We start from the raw sequence: 17,118 nt of genomic DNA on the forward strand, positions 1-17,118 counted from the left end.
TCCGGCAAGCGCAGCGTTTCCACGGGGCTTGACGTCCGGTTGGTGTGCGAACGCGCTATATGATTCACAATTTTCGCCATAGATGGTGCGCATAAACGGCTTGTTTTATGAAACTCTTTGGTTTTGAGAAAGTCGTTCTTCGCCGCCTCGTATTTATCAAATTGCTGTCGTGTCTATTAGTTCGCTTTTAATTTTGTCAAGGTGAGTGATGTTTGATGGTTGTAACTAACGTCCATTACATTTGAAATGAATGCCCCTCTGACCTTGCGCATTGAAACGGCGCCAAGCTCTAAGCGTATCGGCTCGTATTCTGAAACAAGTTTTAGATGTGAAGCATCTTATGGTCGGGGCTATGTCACTCCCTCCCTCCCTCCGCCGTGCGGCGTCCACACCCGCACTGCGCATGCGCATCCTCCTCCCCCTCCTCTCCTCTCCTTGTGTCATCTCCTCTCCTCTCGGCATTCATGCGCATCCACCTCCCCTTCCTCTCTTCTCCTTGTCTCATCTCCTCTCCTCTCGGCATTCCTCCTCTCCTCTCTGACGCTCCTCTCCTCTCCGGATTGCGCAACGAATGGCAACACCTGCGGCTCCGCGCGCGATATTGCGAAGCAGCTTAGGTTAGAGGCGCGACGGTAGGCGCCCCAGAGGCACCGGCAACAGTCACCAACGCCGCGCGCGTTCGGTGCGAACGCGGGCAAAACGCCGATGGCGTCGACAACAGTTCTGCGCGTTGCTGGTGCTGCTGCATGTCCAAGTTTATACAGCTGATAAAACTACCTTGAGTCGACCCCATGGATGCTTCGCATACTACTCAGGGTTCCTCTACGGGAAGATAGTGTAATTTTTTATGCTAGAACTGCCCGTAAGAGCAGGTGCGAGCCAATCGTGATGTTGGAATTATTAATAAGGCGGCTGGCCAATGACGAAACAGCACTTGCGAACATTTGGGAATTCTGCCCCTCATTTTCGTGTCTTGATGAAATTCGGCTTGCTCTCGAAACAGTGACTAACCCTCTAGCACTAATCAAGAATGGCACTTTTTTACATTAATTCTCAACATTATAAGTTCCGCGCTCATATCAGCCTCTGTCATCTACATCACTTACAGTAACACACGGTCACAATTTCTGTATCTTTTTTTTCTCACAGTTTTTTCATCCCCATTATTCTGGGACCTTTGTCTCCTTCTGGCCCTTCCCTCTGTAGAGTATAACGTAGCGAATATATGCGACCAAACAACTTACTTAAAAAAATCTTCATGTATAAGTGCTGTTTTACTATATCGCGCACAAGTATAGTTAGAAGAGAGACATCATCAAATAATCGGGCATTTTTACCTTATGTACGGACCTCCAACCCCCCTCCCCCCCTCCCCCCAAATCCCATTGTTACCCCTTGTCCCCTTGTTCGTGTTGTTCTCCATACTTGACAGCATACTTACCCGTTGACCAGCAAATACGACTGCAGCCTGTGTAATTTTAACCGGTGAAAATTTGATGAACCCGTGAGAGGGCTTTTCCACGAATGACGAGGTAGTTTTCTTTCATCGAAAGAACTGTAAATTCGCAGGACGTAATCTAAGCAGCATTTTTTCCATCATTGCTGACCCCTCTCTCACGATCACTATCGACCCCTCTCTCTCTCCCGCTTAGCGCTGAAACGTTTCTCACTACTTAATCGTCTTTGCTTTTTCTCTTCTTTTTTTTTCTTTTCTTTTTTTTTCTGTTTGTTTGCTTTGACTAACACATAAATTCGTGCGGAGGCCTCTTTAGGAGGAGGAACAAAGAAAGGGCAGGTGAGGTGGGGGACAAAACTTTCCGGCATAGGCGTTCCTTGTTCTCTATAGCGCGCACACACACCAACATTGTCGCTCTTTCTCGCCTCGTCGCGAAGCTCGCGTTCTCGTCGCGTTTCACCGTGGGCGAAACGAGCGCGTCACGGCGAGGCATCCGCTTTCTCTCGAATGGCCGCCGTCGGTATGCAGGAGAGTACCGGAGCCCGGCATCCAACCGGACGTGCGGTATACGCGATGCGGCTGCACATCGACGCCGTCCGTACGGCGACGATAGCGCGCGGGCGCGTGCGCGCGCGGCGCAAATAGAACGCGTCCTGCGGTGCGGCGGCACGCGGATCCAACGCGCGGATTCGCGTTACGCCCGGCCGGGCGCGCTTCCTATATGCGACCGCCAGCGACGGCGGCGTCGCATCTCCACACCGAGAGCGCTTCAAGGGTGCCTATCGCCGCTGGCACGGCGGACGTGGCAGCCTTGTTACATACGCTTACGACGCGCCGCAGAGCCGTGCACCGGTGCGCGCGTGCGCGCGCACGCGGACGTCACCGCCGAAGTGATTGCGAGAGCGATGGCCGGGAACGTAGTACAGAACGATGCGTGTCGCTGGGCGAAGTTGATTCCCCGTGTAGTTCCGAAAATTCAAAGTATAGACCCTTTTTTCTCCGCGTTGTGGCAGCCAGCGTGTCTGCGTCCCCAGAAACGTTCTGCTCGCATCTTCTTGACACCCAAGTTTGCCAATTGTTAGCGAAAGTATTTTGACATGTAGTCGACTAGATGTAATTGTTCTGGATGCGTTCTAATATAGTATAAACACGCCTCGTGCGTCGAGCTTATAGAGCGTATGTAGCTGTCTCGCGCATTTCGAGGCAAAATTCGCTTATAAATCTGCGTTTTATATGTTTAGCGAAATGGGTGCCAACTTGAGGGTCCCACGTATTTGCAGGCTGTCATGTAGTTGACTATAGGTACTTTATCTCGATCGATTCGATCAAATATAAGAAACACGACGTGTGCGTCGAGCTCATGTAGCGTATGTAGCCGTCTAGTGCATTTCAGTGGAAAATTCGTTTATCAATCTGAGTTTTATCTGTTTTGTAAAATTGCTGCCAGATTGACGGTCCCATATATTTACAGGCTTTTGCAACTTGGTATGCTTTTCTTTACCCACGGTATTTAGTGGGGTGTTCCAGAGAGTCTGTGTGTAAATATTAAAGGGGTTTATACGTATATACATATATAGTCGAGATAGTGCTTGAATCGTGTACCGCGCGTAATTGAGATACAGCGATGTGTCGTCATGGAAATCGGCGGGAAAAACGTTGAGAGCGCCGCACTCAAAATGTGAGGAGCACTGTAACACGTAACGGTACACGACGTCAGCATATACTGTATAATGTGTAAACCTCTTGTTTGCCGTAGGGTCTATCTGACAGTGATTTGTTATTACTGACTACCAGCAGCATTAGTTATTTCTGATAGCCTGCAATATTTGATAAGGACACTCAATGCCATCCAGCACTCAGATGAAAATTCGTTAATTGCGAAAGCCATAGCGTCACAAGCGGCACACTTGAATAGAACCGACAGAAACCAGAAGAGAGCAATTTGTCGTGCCTGCATCGACTACAGTGCCCTTCCATGCATCTCGACTTGTGCACGACAGTGATGGTTCCAGCCAACTTTATGGCGGCCTTACTTCCACGTTCTCACCAAGGCTCTTCGGTACACTGCTGTGTAGGTGTCAGTTTGTGAATTAGCTGTTGTTCAAAGTTCACGCTCAAGTCGTGTTCAGTACTGAGCACAGTTTGCGACTGTCACTAGACAATTGAGTGGCCAACATGGGCTCACATGTAATGGCATCGTGGCGCCTGCACAGAACATATTGCACGAACGACAGTGACTGTTTTGTTTCGATGAGCTTTCGCCGACGACATTCTTGTTGTATACCCATTGTGCCTCGTGAAAGAAATAACTCCGTATGTGGAGGTAAGATTGTTTAGCCGGCTTCAGAAATAGTACTTTTTTTTTTCGTGTTTTTGTTACCAGCGATGCTTGCGACGAAGCGTCGCCGTGGCGTGTAAATAATGTCTGGAGATGGAAAGATACACGTGTCTAGCGAGTAATTAACTATCCTCGGAGCTTAAACGACATTGGTAGGCATTACAGTCTTAGTTCCAACCTCATTATCAAAGCGGCAAAAACGCGAGTTCGTTCAAGTTTCTGTTTTCTTTTCCTTTTAATTCGTGTTCCTTTTAAGATACTCGCCGTGACGCAAACGATGGCGCACATATTATACGACAATCCGAAGAAAAGCTGCGACTAGCCCAGAGCTTGAACGCTCGCAGTCGAGCGCGAACAAACAGCTACAGCAGCTCGACTGACTCATTCCTTGTGCGGCGGTATTGAGAGGCCAAGGAACGACACCGTCGGGTCATTGTCCGCGGTATAGTCCTTGTAGCGCTGTATAGTTCTCGACGTCACCTCGCGCGTCAATTCCATTTCATCATTTTTGGAGCCTAAAGAAAATGAAAGGCACGAGGAAAAAGGTGCGCTTGATGCGAGTATACGGAGAACGTTGCCGAGCCACTCGGCTGACTATAGGGGAGGCCAGCAACAAGTGCAATACGTGTGCGCAGCTGTGCATGAAACGGAGTCCTTGGGCGCGCCGCGGCACATGAGGCCAACTCTGTCTGCAGCCGCGCATGCACAGCTGTAGCGCGTCCGCGCGCGCTCACCTAATGCTGCTTCCTGCCGTGGCTTCGACGTCGAAAGGCATTCGCAAAACGTGCACCGAGCAACCCCTAAAAGATGGGTGCAAAGCTAAAACTGCTATCGGCTCCAACGGACACCGGTTTGACTTAATTACGGACGGTGCGATTACCGAGGCGCGCGTCGGTATCTCCGCAACCTTCTGGCAGAGTTTTCAGAACGTGAAACGTCGTTCGAGAATTGCACGACCATGCAGTCAGCATCCATGAGCCCGTTTGTTCTCCTGGTTGTGCGTTTATCATGACGTATGTTATATGCATGGTGTATATCACGTGGAATAAGTGCATATGAAACGTGAACGAGCATTCCTTTGCATATCGCGTTTATAACGTGCTGCGCGTATATATAGTATTATCTTTGTGCATGAGCTTTCTGGCTGTTTCCTTTAAAAGCGGCACGTATATTCGCGAGCGGGGATGGAACACGTTTTTCTGCTTCATTTTTCTGCTTGTGCACTCTCGACTTGTTCTTTTTCGCGTCCCATAAATGTACATGGCCTTTCCTCAACACACATTTATCGGGGCCCGATGCGTCACATCCCACGCACGCGACATGCAAGTTGCTCTTCGATCTAATGGAGGAACCAGGACGCCGTTGTCTTCCGAAATTCTACATTCACCCGTGTAAGGAAGTGACTACATAAACGATTTCGAGCTTATGTATGTACATACGTCCAGTAATTATCATTATGGATGAGCGTCACACCACAGACTAAGAACACGGCAAGTGTATACCCACAGTTTGCTGCTACCGTTTGGATTTTCTTCACTCTCCACTTTAAAGCATGGTGTTGTAAGGTAGAGGCACGCGAACTCTGCGAACATTACGAATTGGTTTTTGTTTTTACTGCGAGACGAAATACAACGTAGTCCCCGAGCCCTTTTGTATGTATATATATATATATATATATATATATATATATATATATATATATATATATATATCGCAGCAGGCGGTTTCATCCGCGAAGCCTGCTGCTGCCAGAGGTGCTCCGTGACGTCATAGATTTTGTCTAGCCAATCGTTTATCGATAAAGAGGGGCCAAGTAAACCAAAGGCTCAACCTAGGAAGTTTTGTGAACGTTTCCCGCTCCAAAACGACGTCCCAAATACAAAAAAAAATATGATCTGATATTCGTGACGTCAGAATGTCCGTATTTATGCAGCCGCTAAAAGGAATTGCTTCGCCAATACTCGTTTCGCAAACAGATATTTCTAGAAGTAATAAAAAAAAAACAGTAGTATACTACGGGACATTTTCGAGGTAAACCAAGTAACAAAAAAAAAATGTTTTACGGGGAACCAGTATACGTACACGTTAAAAATAAATTAGTAAAATGGCCCTAGTGCGGTGTAATTATCGACAGATTTGACGGTATCTCTCTCTCGCTGAAAGTGCTGACTCATGCTACCTTTGATGTTTCTCTTCTTTTGCAGCCCTTGGCGCCGCGGAGCGCTTTGTACCCTTTGTTCCACGACTCCTGTCGCGCGACACTTGGGAAAACAGCAGCCGCGCACTGCAGGATCGCGGTCGCTGTCCCTCTCCCGCTCATCCAGCCCTATGTGCGCGTTTCCGCCGCAACTGGACCTCGGTATAAAACACCTTGGCCGCAGGGGCGCCAGCGAAGTGCGAGGCGGCGGCCACATCAGCGCAGCCATCTCACGTGGTCGAGGATACCCGATAGGGATTTCACGGCCCACATTTCGTGGGAACAGTAAACAACGGCGCGCCGACATATCCGATATACTATGTGCGCTTCTATATACCGACTGTTCCAGCTCACAAAATGGAGCAAGTAAAAAACAGTTTTAAAAAATCCACGACGCTTTTTGTGTAGATGAAACCAGCTGGATATGAGAATGCAACCTCCTAAAGAAGTCCAGTCTCTTTTGTCTGCCTATAAATTGTGGTATGCGACGCGCGAAGGCTGCTGTAGATCCCCACGTATTTATAGTGATTATACTTAACTTCGTAATTAATAACTTCATCGCGATAGTGGCGATAAAAAATGTGCAGATGCCACACGTCGTGGGAATCCACGTTATGCGAAGCATTTTGCACGCAGCTGGCTATGCAGCATTGTTTGGGTTTCCGCACAGCGTTACCAGGTTGACCAATGTGTGTGTGTGTGTGTGTGTGTGAGGCGAGTAGAGTGAACTATAGAGTTAACGCGAGAGTGCGTGCCTGCGAGACAGCAGACAGACGACGACGACGGTAACGACGATTGCATGCTTTCTACGAACGATCGAATTCATGTCAACGAGTGACATGGAGGCGCGAGATGGGTAGGAAACGCAAAAACTATATGCTCACTGACGGCAGCACGTGGTATCCCTTGGCGCACACTGACGGGTGGCTTGACGGCGAAACTGTAGCGCAACCTGAAGCCCGTGTCCTTTTATAGCCATTCGAACGAGTGGCGTCGTGTTGCTCGTCTTGGCCGAGCCGTGATGACGCTGCCATAGTGGAATTGGATGCACCGTCGTCGTACTCGGACAGCATGTGCACCAGGAAAGAGCACGCCTCGATGTTTTATTAAGCGGGCTGGTAACGACAAGAAGGGCTGTGAAAGTCCGGTACGAGTTTGGGATGAACGAGGAGGCGGCGCGTTGCTGTCCGGCGCTCGGAAATCAACGCTCGTGGGAAACTTGATTTTCAGTCGCTGTTTGAACGGACGCAACCATCACCCGGTGATCTGCTGCCGAGATGCCGGGATCTTCTTACGCGCGCCACCTGGCTCGAGCGCAGACGGCGCGCGAAAATCCGAGGCGAGAGTCAGCTTACGAAGCTGGAATGACGATGCAACCACAATCACGGCATAACGAACACGAACATGTAGTCATCGGTCAGCATAACACTTGGTCGGCATAAGTTCTTGTCATGGTAATGTCATACCTTGCGTGCATGCATGCATGTCATGAATGTACGTCATTCTTGTCACGTATGTCATGACTTTCATGGGAATCATGTCATGGCTTCACATACATACAATGACATTTATTCCAATCATTTTATGAGATACATGGCATGACATGTCATTAATGTCACACACATGCATGTCATGACATGCATATCAAGAATATATCTAGTTAAATAAATGCATGTCATGTCACTCAATTCATAATAGTCATCTCATTTATGATAGTCACGTCAGGGCATGGATGGCATGTCATTCATGTCATCATTCTCATTCATGTCAGTTCCATATTCTAGCAAGTTATATAGGTATATAAGCACATCCATGACATGAATAAAATGACATGACATGTCATGATTGTCGTGAATGACATAAATAACATGAGGTGATGGCGTCGTGGTCATTTCTTTAACTGGATATGTATCATATGTGTGGCGAGACACGCGTGCATGACATGACAAGGATGACTTGGAATGACATGCTCATGAATGTCTAGTCATTAACGTCATGTCTTTCATGTCAGGTGCACATCGTACTGTTAGGGCACGGGCCATCTTTCTGGAGCTGGCGGGGGTCCTTGTTAAATTTGGACAAACGAATATGGGTGGAGAAAAAAAGTGCACGTGTACGGAGACGCAAAAATGAAGAGCGTTTATTCGAGTTTTCTACCGTCACAAGATGTGATGCATCACGTTTGCTGCACACGACGCGAGACAACCAGAGCACGCGGCATGGCAGGAACGATGCAGTAGTTGTGATGCGTGGCCTCAGCACACAGTCCGTTCACTGGGGGTCGGGCACATGGTGCTGGAGTTCCGCATATAGCGCCACACGTCCTTCATGTCTGCAGGTTTCAAAGAGTGCGCCGTGATCAAAGTCTTGTATTCGCACTGATTCCGGACCATGCGGCAACACACGAAGCACTCAGAGTGGATCTTATCGATGCCGACCTAAGATAGAGAGAGAGAAAAAAAGAAAAGAGGGGTTTACAGTGCTGGTTCGTTATAAACAAGTTTCATGCCTGTAAACAAAGGTAGCACTGTGACGCATTAAGAAAAAAGAAAATATACCGTTTGACAACTCAGATCAACACACGGGCTATCAAAGAGACCGTAAAGTGTGCTCCAGATTAATTTCGACCATCTGGGGTTGTTCAACGGGATACAAAGCACGGTGCACAATTGTTATTTTCATTACGCTATCATCAGAACGCGGCCGTCGCGGTCCGGAATCGGACCCACGGCCTTGTGCTCGGGAGGAGAACGTCCGTACCCGCCAGCTCGGCGGGTCAGCAGAAAAGCGCACACTTGCGTAAAGATTTTTTTTTAATGTAGCAGACGGATGGCATTTACTGTTCACTTCTTCCAGGTTATCCAGAATTATTCGACAGAAAGTGCACCTCCAGGAACTCGGCCGCAAACACTAATGTTGCCTTCCGATCGAGGTAACTCAGGTCAGTGGGGTTTGCTTTATCACATCACTATCAATCATACCCACGGATCCACGAGTCCGCGTCAGTCAGCAGGGCCGGCCATTTCCTTTGGCTGCGCCCAAAATAACAGCATCGCCATCACAACTTTCTGACGTGACACGTTTGAGCTTGTCTGTAGACATTTAGGAGATCGTGACCTCACGTGAATGCGAGGGAGAGAGGAAGCAAGGCAAGAAGAGAAATTGTTTCTTAAGATCGCCTGGTAATTACACCCTCTGTGCAGCACCCGTGCCTCCTGAACAGAAAATACGACAAAAATACATTTTCACACAGTTACTCCAAATAATAGCTAGGTATTTCTGGCAGAGTTGGCGGATACTTGAAGTGGCTATAGACGGGCAACATTTGCGTGCGTCTTTACTACCATATAGTTCTAGAAATCGCAGTACACTGTAAACGAATATTTACCGGCAATATGGAAGGAATAGATGACTTTAGATTTCAATTCGGATTTGAATCTTCGAATATTCCCTTAGCCCTACCCATATAGTTTTCTTTTTGCCGGCTAAAGAAAGTTCAGCACTGTTGGCAAATACAAACTACATATACCTCGTCAACGAGACGTGAACGGCTGGTTCAGAGCCCTGTATGTGACCTGCTGGGCCTTCTCTGAGCACAGTGGCGCGCCATAGTTACATATGTAGCCGCGCTTTCGCTAATAAACGTGAAGGACGCCTCTAGACGTGACCTTAATTTCTCTCGGTGCCGCCGCCAGGGCTGCTATGATACGGAAGCTCTCAAACTACTTGTACAGCCTGGCGTGTATATGTGCAAAGTATAGCGACGACCAATCTGCTCTGCAGCATGGTCTCACGGGTGAGTGAATGCGTGCTTTCGTTGAGAGACGCCACCTCGAGTAACACCGAAAAGTGTTCGTACACCATGGTCTCGGTGATCGGAACAGGGCAATGGTATGTGCAGCACATGTCAGCACTGTCTGTCTATGTCGTTATAATTTCATCGTTTTACATGATGTATAAGCAAATAAAAAACCCGATTTTGCGTTCTTTTATGAATTTTAATATTGTGATAAAGACGATTTGTATCAGGTTTGCTCCTAACAGTTTTTTTTTTTTACTTCCTAAGGCTCTCACTAATTGCGGAAAATATACCACAGCCTTGGGAAAGATCAAAGTGTGCAGTGAACATTAACATTATCCAAACACTGTCTAAAAAGCTTATTAAATTCTTAACTTCATGCCTCCGTTTTGTTGTATTATCGTAGTGATATACTGCTGGTTTGACTAATTCGTATTTCCGTGTATGCATATATTTTCATGTTTGCTTTATGCAACTTTGCTGTCTTGTTTGCTGTATTGCTGATTCAATTATTTTTTCTGTTACTTTCACTGATTGTCCCCGTACAGTCATTGAATATGGGACCCTCCTCTGTGTATATGTATGTACGAATTTCAACTTCTTGAAACATAATAATAAACGTTGATTGGTTGATTGATTGATTGATTGATTCGTCGCAGACAAGGAAACACGAATAAAAGAAAAGTACAGCCACTCGCTTGCTTGTCATTTCTTGCAGATGCCATTTTGTTTCCGTTCTACGTCCCTCCTTGTGTTTCTCCATCATTCAATCCTGCCGAAAGACGTTACGAGATCATAAACACTATAATTATTACATGAACGATGTAGCAGCGGATTACGACACACGGGCACGTAGGTACTGCTCATATGCCCACCACCACACCACACCACCCGAGCGGGCATGGCCTTTGACGCCATTGTCGAACTCTGCTTTGATGGGTATTAAGCGTTTTCACAGTTAATCTTTTTTATTACCTCCGGACGGGAGGACCAGTTCCACTTACTACAAACAGATTTGTACTGGTAGGTTTCGAAGAGTGGTTTGTGAATTTTTTCAGTCGCTTTACTGGTTTCATTATTTTTAATTTTGTATCTTATATTAACTTGTTTGCCTACGAAGCATTTTTTTTCCTTTGACTTATTTTTTTTTCTGTTTTAAGGCGCAGCTGCATGGTATACTTATGTATACTCTAGCGGCAGTGAGTCATTTCCATATCTTCGGTTAGCTTGGACTGGCTCATTCGCTAAGATCCGTAACCTTTATCGGAGTCAAGGAGACAAACCCAAAACTATGACCATGGTTGCTTCCGTTGATTCATGCGAGGAAACGCTGGGATGAAAGACGAGCATTCTCTCTCTTGACTGTTCGCAACAAACGAGTCCATCCCCATACACGCATCGAAATACATCGTATGATTTATAAGTGAAATAAGTGGCATTAAAACATTTTTAAAATGAAATATCCTAGTTGTTTGCGGGCTACGTACACTCTAAAATATTTCCACATCCCTCTGAACTTGTCTTGTCTTCCCAAAATATTCTCCATCTGTATTGCGTACACTTGTTTTAATTAACACGCTCACCACTTTCCTGTCAGGAACGCTATGTTACACTGATAAGCACACGAAGTTCGTGACCTGAAAGTACCAGGAACCCGGAGCATTACAAGAAATACACGGGAAGGAGCGCCGCTTATTTTCACTTGTTTTCAGAGGAATGTCCGCTTGTTAGCGAGTTTGGTCTTCAAGCCTCTAAACAACAGCGTCTGGAAGCCTTGGAGTTAGAAACGGAGGCACTAGTCATAGTGTATAAAATTACTAGAGGGCCGAACTCTAGCGCTTCAGTGTCTGCGAGAGCTGCTAGTATTGCGGTTAAGCCAGTATTGGATTAATGGGAATAGTACGTGGATCTGCCTAAACTTCGTCCTTTCTGGCTTGAAACGGCTTTAGTGACTTTGCAGATTGATCGTTTTTAACACAATATTGCATTATAAGTGCAACAATTCGTGATTAGTACCCATGTGCGCAGAGACTATATAGTTGCCTTACTATGTTTAAAGAATGCTTAAATGATGAGTGCTTAGGAATTTAGAAAGATCAAGCGTAGTAATGAACGCCTCAAGAACGTCTAAAATCCGTGTTCTAACCATAATTCTCATGGTAATCCTCATTTCCCTCCAGTAACTCGTGCTGGAAACGCTGAGTCACTAGTGATATTTGTCTCACGAGACGTGCGACTCGCTTAGCTTCGAGCAAATTTCGTTCCCAGTTAGCGCGCTTAATCGCGTGGACTTCATTTTACCACATGTACGGCTCCGCTTTACTGCAAGTTTAGGTGCCCTCCCCCCTCGCAGTCGTCACGTCTCGAGGTCACGAATAGAGCTTTCCGGAACTATGGAAGCGAAGAGCAACAAAGCCACCCGCGGTGACGTTCATGTGCCAGTTCGTCCGAAGAGCAAACCTTTACCATGTGTTTGAAAGCTAAGGGTTGTATTGTTGCATAGAATGAAGAACGTTATAATTAAAACAGTACGGTTTAATGTCCTGGAATTGCAAAGTGGGTTATCACGAAGGCAGTAGGTGGGGGCAGGCAGGCAGGCAGGCAGGCAATGAACGTTATTTAGGTAGGTGGGGGACTCCGGTTTAATTTTGACCACCTGGAGTTCGTTAACGTGCGCACGCCTCGCGACCTTGAGCTCAGCAGCATAGCAACTAAACTACGAAGCATGCTTTACTATTATATTAAGCTTAATATATGGATGCACTCTGCCGGCGAAAACCGTATAGATAAGCTGCATTTTCATAACCAAAGGTGCGAGGTGACGTCAGAAAATTTGCGTGGTATGATGTTATACACACACACAAAAAAAAAGAAAGGAAGAAAGAAAACTCACGGCAGTACAAATGACGTAAAAAGAGATCGTAGGGTTAATTAATTGATTTTTATAATTTAAATATCGATTAAAATTTAATTTTGTGAATAATTATTTCTACATTTCAACTCAAAATAAAGAAAAGCTGTTTTTTTCTTGCGTTATTTCCTTGACTCCATTCTCTGTTGGCTTCATATGGTTGTGACACTAAAAATTTAGCCCCTCGGTTTCACTGATTATTCGCGCACACGCCATACTATAGTATGAATCGCGTAAATATTTGTCGTATGTCGTAACACTGACGCCAGCGTCTCCGAATTTTCTTGACGTCGCGCTCTGCAGCTTCTAACGTCAAAAGGCAGGTATACGACAATGGCGCAGATGAACGGTGGTGACTTCTGTTCGCAAGCTTCTTTTTTTTTTCTTGGTATTTGCACGAGTTAGAGAATGGTAATAAAACGTAGAATATAGGCTAGTTCTTTCGTATACTGGTGCGCTTGTTACACCTGCAGTTAGAAAAAGCGTCTGGCGCAGCGACGCTGTAAGGAAACATTCCTCAATTCACTCATGCGCGGCCGCGCCTGAGCACACACCTTTTGGGCCACGAGTCCAGTGATGAAGACGTCTTCGACGTATAGGAACGGCGTCACCAGAGCCTCCGTGAAGAGAGGTCGCACGGCGTCCCAGGACATGACGTAGGCGGTGCCGGAACCGTAGAGAGGCAGGTTGTCGTTGGTGAACACCGATTGCGGCAGGTAGTTCTTGTTCGACAAGTCCCGTTCGGCAATTGTGTTCCGTTTCATGTGACTGACGACGAAGGGCCTGCGGCACGCGCCCGTCTGTGCGGTTAGTCGCCGCGAAAGCCCGGAATCGCTATAGCTGCATGCATGCGCTGACAACGCCCCTTTCTTGTTCTGAGGAAGGCTATTTCAAAGCTGAGGTCAGGTCCGAATGAACCCGGTTACAATATTAGGATCACATAACACCCGAGTCAAACTTGGTTTAACTCCTTTTTTCTTTTTTTTTTTTTCCTAGTCGGCTTCGCACTGAAGTCTCTCTCAAGTTCGTTTGGCACAGCCGAAGAGGTCTATCCTGCGTTGTCAAAATAACGCTCTCTTACTTTGAACAAGCTGATGTCGGAGCTGATTTACCTGCGTGGAATCAACTCCAAAATTATGTTCGGTGAACACGAGAAATCCAAAGGGCCTCTTCTAACGGATTCGACGCGCGGTCAGCTTACGAAGAGTGGGAACGTAAAGCTGAAAAAAGACAACCTATTGCCCTTCCGATTATTCCCAATTTGCATAACCTAACCCCTACTGTCTCTGGATATTTCGATGAAACAGGCATTTGAGATCAATGTTCGGAACAACTGGGAAGCCTGAATGCAAGAAAGCGCTGCATACATTCACGTATAAAGGAATGCCTAAAGGGCATCATAAACGGAAGTTCGCGAGTGGGGGTGAATGATTTGTGGTACGCCGACCCCACGGCGTTAAGCTACTGCCAACGACTTCACGAATGCCGGAATACGATATACTTCTACAGCGAAATGCCGGTACTGACTGCGATCAAGACATCGACCACATGTTCTGACATGTTCGAAGGCAGCCTCGAGGAAAATTTATTGTGACGAGTCTGCGCATTTACATATAGTAAAGCGCCTACAAAATACATGTCTAAGGACAACTTTCTTTTTCGCTTACTGACTCTATACTGAGGGCCAACTATCAAAAGGACAACAGCAACAACAAAAAACTTATTTCCGGCCTAAAGTCCGTCTGACGCTATGTGCAAACATTTAAAGAGAGAAAAAAAGAAGCATTGATTGCCGTAATTTTGAGAAAAAAAAATGTTTTAATCAGCCCTGTAGAATATACACAGTATGCGTGCTAATACCAATTCAATACGACATTGATACCTTCTTTTCGCAGTTTACTTATGCCGTTCGACTTTAAAGCGTGGCTGCGTGGCTCACACAATCCTCTAACATTTGCGGCTTCGAAGTGTATACGCGTACACGAAGGCAGACGGCAGTTCTGAACTCTGGACAGCTCAGTTTTGCAAGCCAAAACCTATCGCAAACTCATGTCGCAATATTACGCGAATAATTTCTTTAGAGAACGAGCGCTGCTTGCCCTGTTGGGCGCTTTCCTCTTCCCAGTGCCAGTAGCAGGCGCACGAGGTTTTCCATGTTGACGAAAACGTCGTCGTCCGTCTTCAAGAGGAATCGAGCACGCGAGCAGTACATGAAGGCCCACTTCAGTAGGAACACGGACTTGAGCGTCAGGTTCCGGTACGTGTCGCGAAAGTCCGCTTGAATGATGTCACCGTAGCGGGCACTCTCGTTGGCCACGCGCTCTTGCAGGATCATTCCGCTGGGCTGCGCGGGTGTTACATGAGCGTCGAAGGGTGGGCGCATAAGCATGTGAGAACATGCAGAGACTGTTATTTGGCCGCGGCGTTTTCCGTCAGCTACTTTAAATGAGTGTCAATGAGTGTCAAATGAGTGGCAAACACTAAGGCAATGCTGAAATTAGTGTTCATCATAGTGAGTGATTAACCGCGCACCACAGGAAGGCGTGCGTCAAAATAATAATAATAATAATAATAATAATAATAATAATAATAATAATAATAATAATAATAATAATAATAATAATAATAATAATAATAATAATAATAATAATAATAATAATAATAATAATAATGAGTTCACCCCGGAGAAGCGTTCGAAGCTTCAGTGCGCTGATTTTTTTTTTTGTTCTCATCGGATATCGGATATACAGCCGCAATGCAATCGTAGCCGAAGTCCCAACGCTTCTGTCATTCGATCGTAAGGATTTTTTGCCATTGGTTCAGCATACAGGTTCTGCGAAAATGGGCAAGTCTTTGAAGTTTCATGAAAGGAAAAAGTTACCCGCCGTGGTTGCTTAGTGGAAATGGTGTTGGGCTGATGAGCACGAGGTCGCGAGATCAAATACCGGCCACGGCGGCCGCATTTCGATGGAGGCGAAATGCATAAAAACACCCGTGTACTTAGATTTACGTGCACGTTAAAGAACCCCAGGTGGCCCACATTATTCCGAAGTCTCCCACTACGGCGTGCCTCATAACTATATCGAGGTTTTGGTACGTAAGACCCAAGAATTTAATTATTTAATTAGGAAAAAGTTATCAACCCAGACGTATAGCACCAAGCCCCTACGAAGCAAATCCATACAGGTTCCTCAGAAAGAAAGGTTTGTATTGAAGAAAAATTCGTCCTTCTCCGGGAATAATGAACCTGATATTTAATCATTGAATAATAATAAACCACGTATTAAGGAGTCCTACGATGTTTCATGGACAGGACAAAAGTTATTGGTTTTTTTTTTTACGCAGGCCTCCCTGCTGTACCCGATTGACACTACGATGGACACTAATTTCAACATGACAGAACTTCGACATATATATCATGGAAAAAAAAAAAAACTTCGCTGGAAATTCTCATTATTTGCTTTCTTTTCTCGTCCAGGTGAACAATATGTAGAGTTGTAGTTTACAAAAACAAAATTCGTGCCTGAAAGCGTTATTGTAGGTGCTAAGATTGTTGCTAATTGTCACGTCTTCATCTGAAATTAGTCTCATGCATGTCTGGCAACCATTAATCATTTGGTTCATAAGACCTAACGGAGTAGTCATTATACTTAAACCAGAATTAATATTATGTAAACTATTACCTAATTATGCGGTATCAGCTAAATATTGCCCACAGGAAACACTCGGGTGTGGCCTTCTTTAGAGATACAGAGAGAGTGTTGTATTGAATCGTCATCTAGGAGATTGCAGGCTGACCCGGCACTCACGACGAATCCTCAATGGCGCCCTTGGTTCCAAACTGAACAATATCATCGTTCACAGACACTGAAAATTGAAAAATGTTGAGTTGCGGTTTGTGTATCAGTCAAAGGGCGAAGCAGCGCGAAGAGTGGGCAGAAACCGAAAGGGCATAACTATATCGTACCATCACTGCAACCGAAAACGCCGATGGCTCATGACTATAACATATAAACACGAACTATGGGTCTAGAAACATTTTAGTGGCATTTTTATTGTGCCTATAAATAGCCTATTTCAATACTGGTGCCTATATTGGATTTTCAAGGACCTAAAATGACTTTTTTCATCTTTTTTTCTAGCCTCATCTTGTTCGTAATGTTATAATCTGCCGGGGGAATTGACTAAAGGCAATCGATTGCCGGTGTAAATGCTGTTATTAGCAGCTTTATAGGAGACTAGATTCTCCCTACGCGAAGGACAAACTGCTCTAGGTGACGTACACTTGGCGTACTTGTGCGCTCACTTCACGTTTGTAGCCGACAACATCAAGAAACTTGAAAGCTCGAGCGCAACTGGGCCCCGGAATGATGTGCGGCTCATTTTGAATGTTCAGGAAATGTTCGCCACAATCCCA

General features: G+C 45.9%; 1 protein-coding gene across 1 annotated transcript; it reads right to left on the reverse strand.

Moving 5' to 3' along the window:
• Positions 1-12,565: 12,565 nt before the first annotated feature.
• On the reverse strand, positions 12,566-15,119 carry LOC119436440 (beta-1,3-galactosyltransferase 1). The gene is made up of 2 exons (XM_049658037.1): positions 14,801-15,119; positions 12,566-13,484 (listed from the first exon to the last, which is right to left on the reverse strand). The coding sequence occupies exons 1-2, from the start codon at positions 15,088-15,090 to the stop codon at positions 13,175-13,177; spliced, it is 600 nt and encodes a 199-aa protein (XP_049513994.1). The 5' UTR covers positions 15,091-15,119; the 3' UTR covers positions 12,566-13,174.
• Positions 15,120-17,118: the final 1,999 nt, after the last annotated feature.

Source organism: Dermacentor silvarum, chromosome 1 (assembly GCF_013339745.2).
Source record: "Dermacentor silvarum isolate Dsil-2018 chromosome 1, BIME_Dsil_1.4, whole genome shotgun sequence".
NCBI lineage: Eukaryota > Metazoa > Arthropoda > Arachnida > Ixodida > Ixodidae > Dermacentor > Dermacentor silvarum.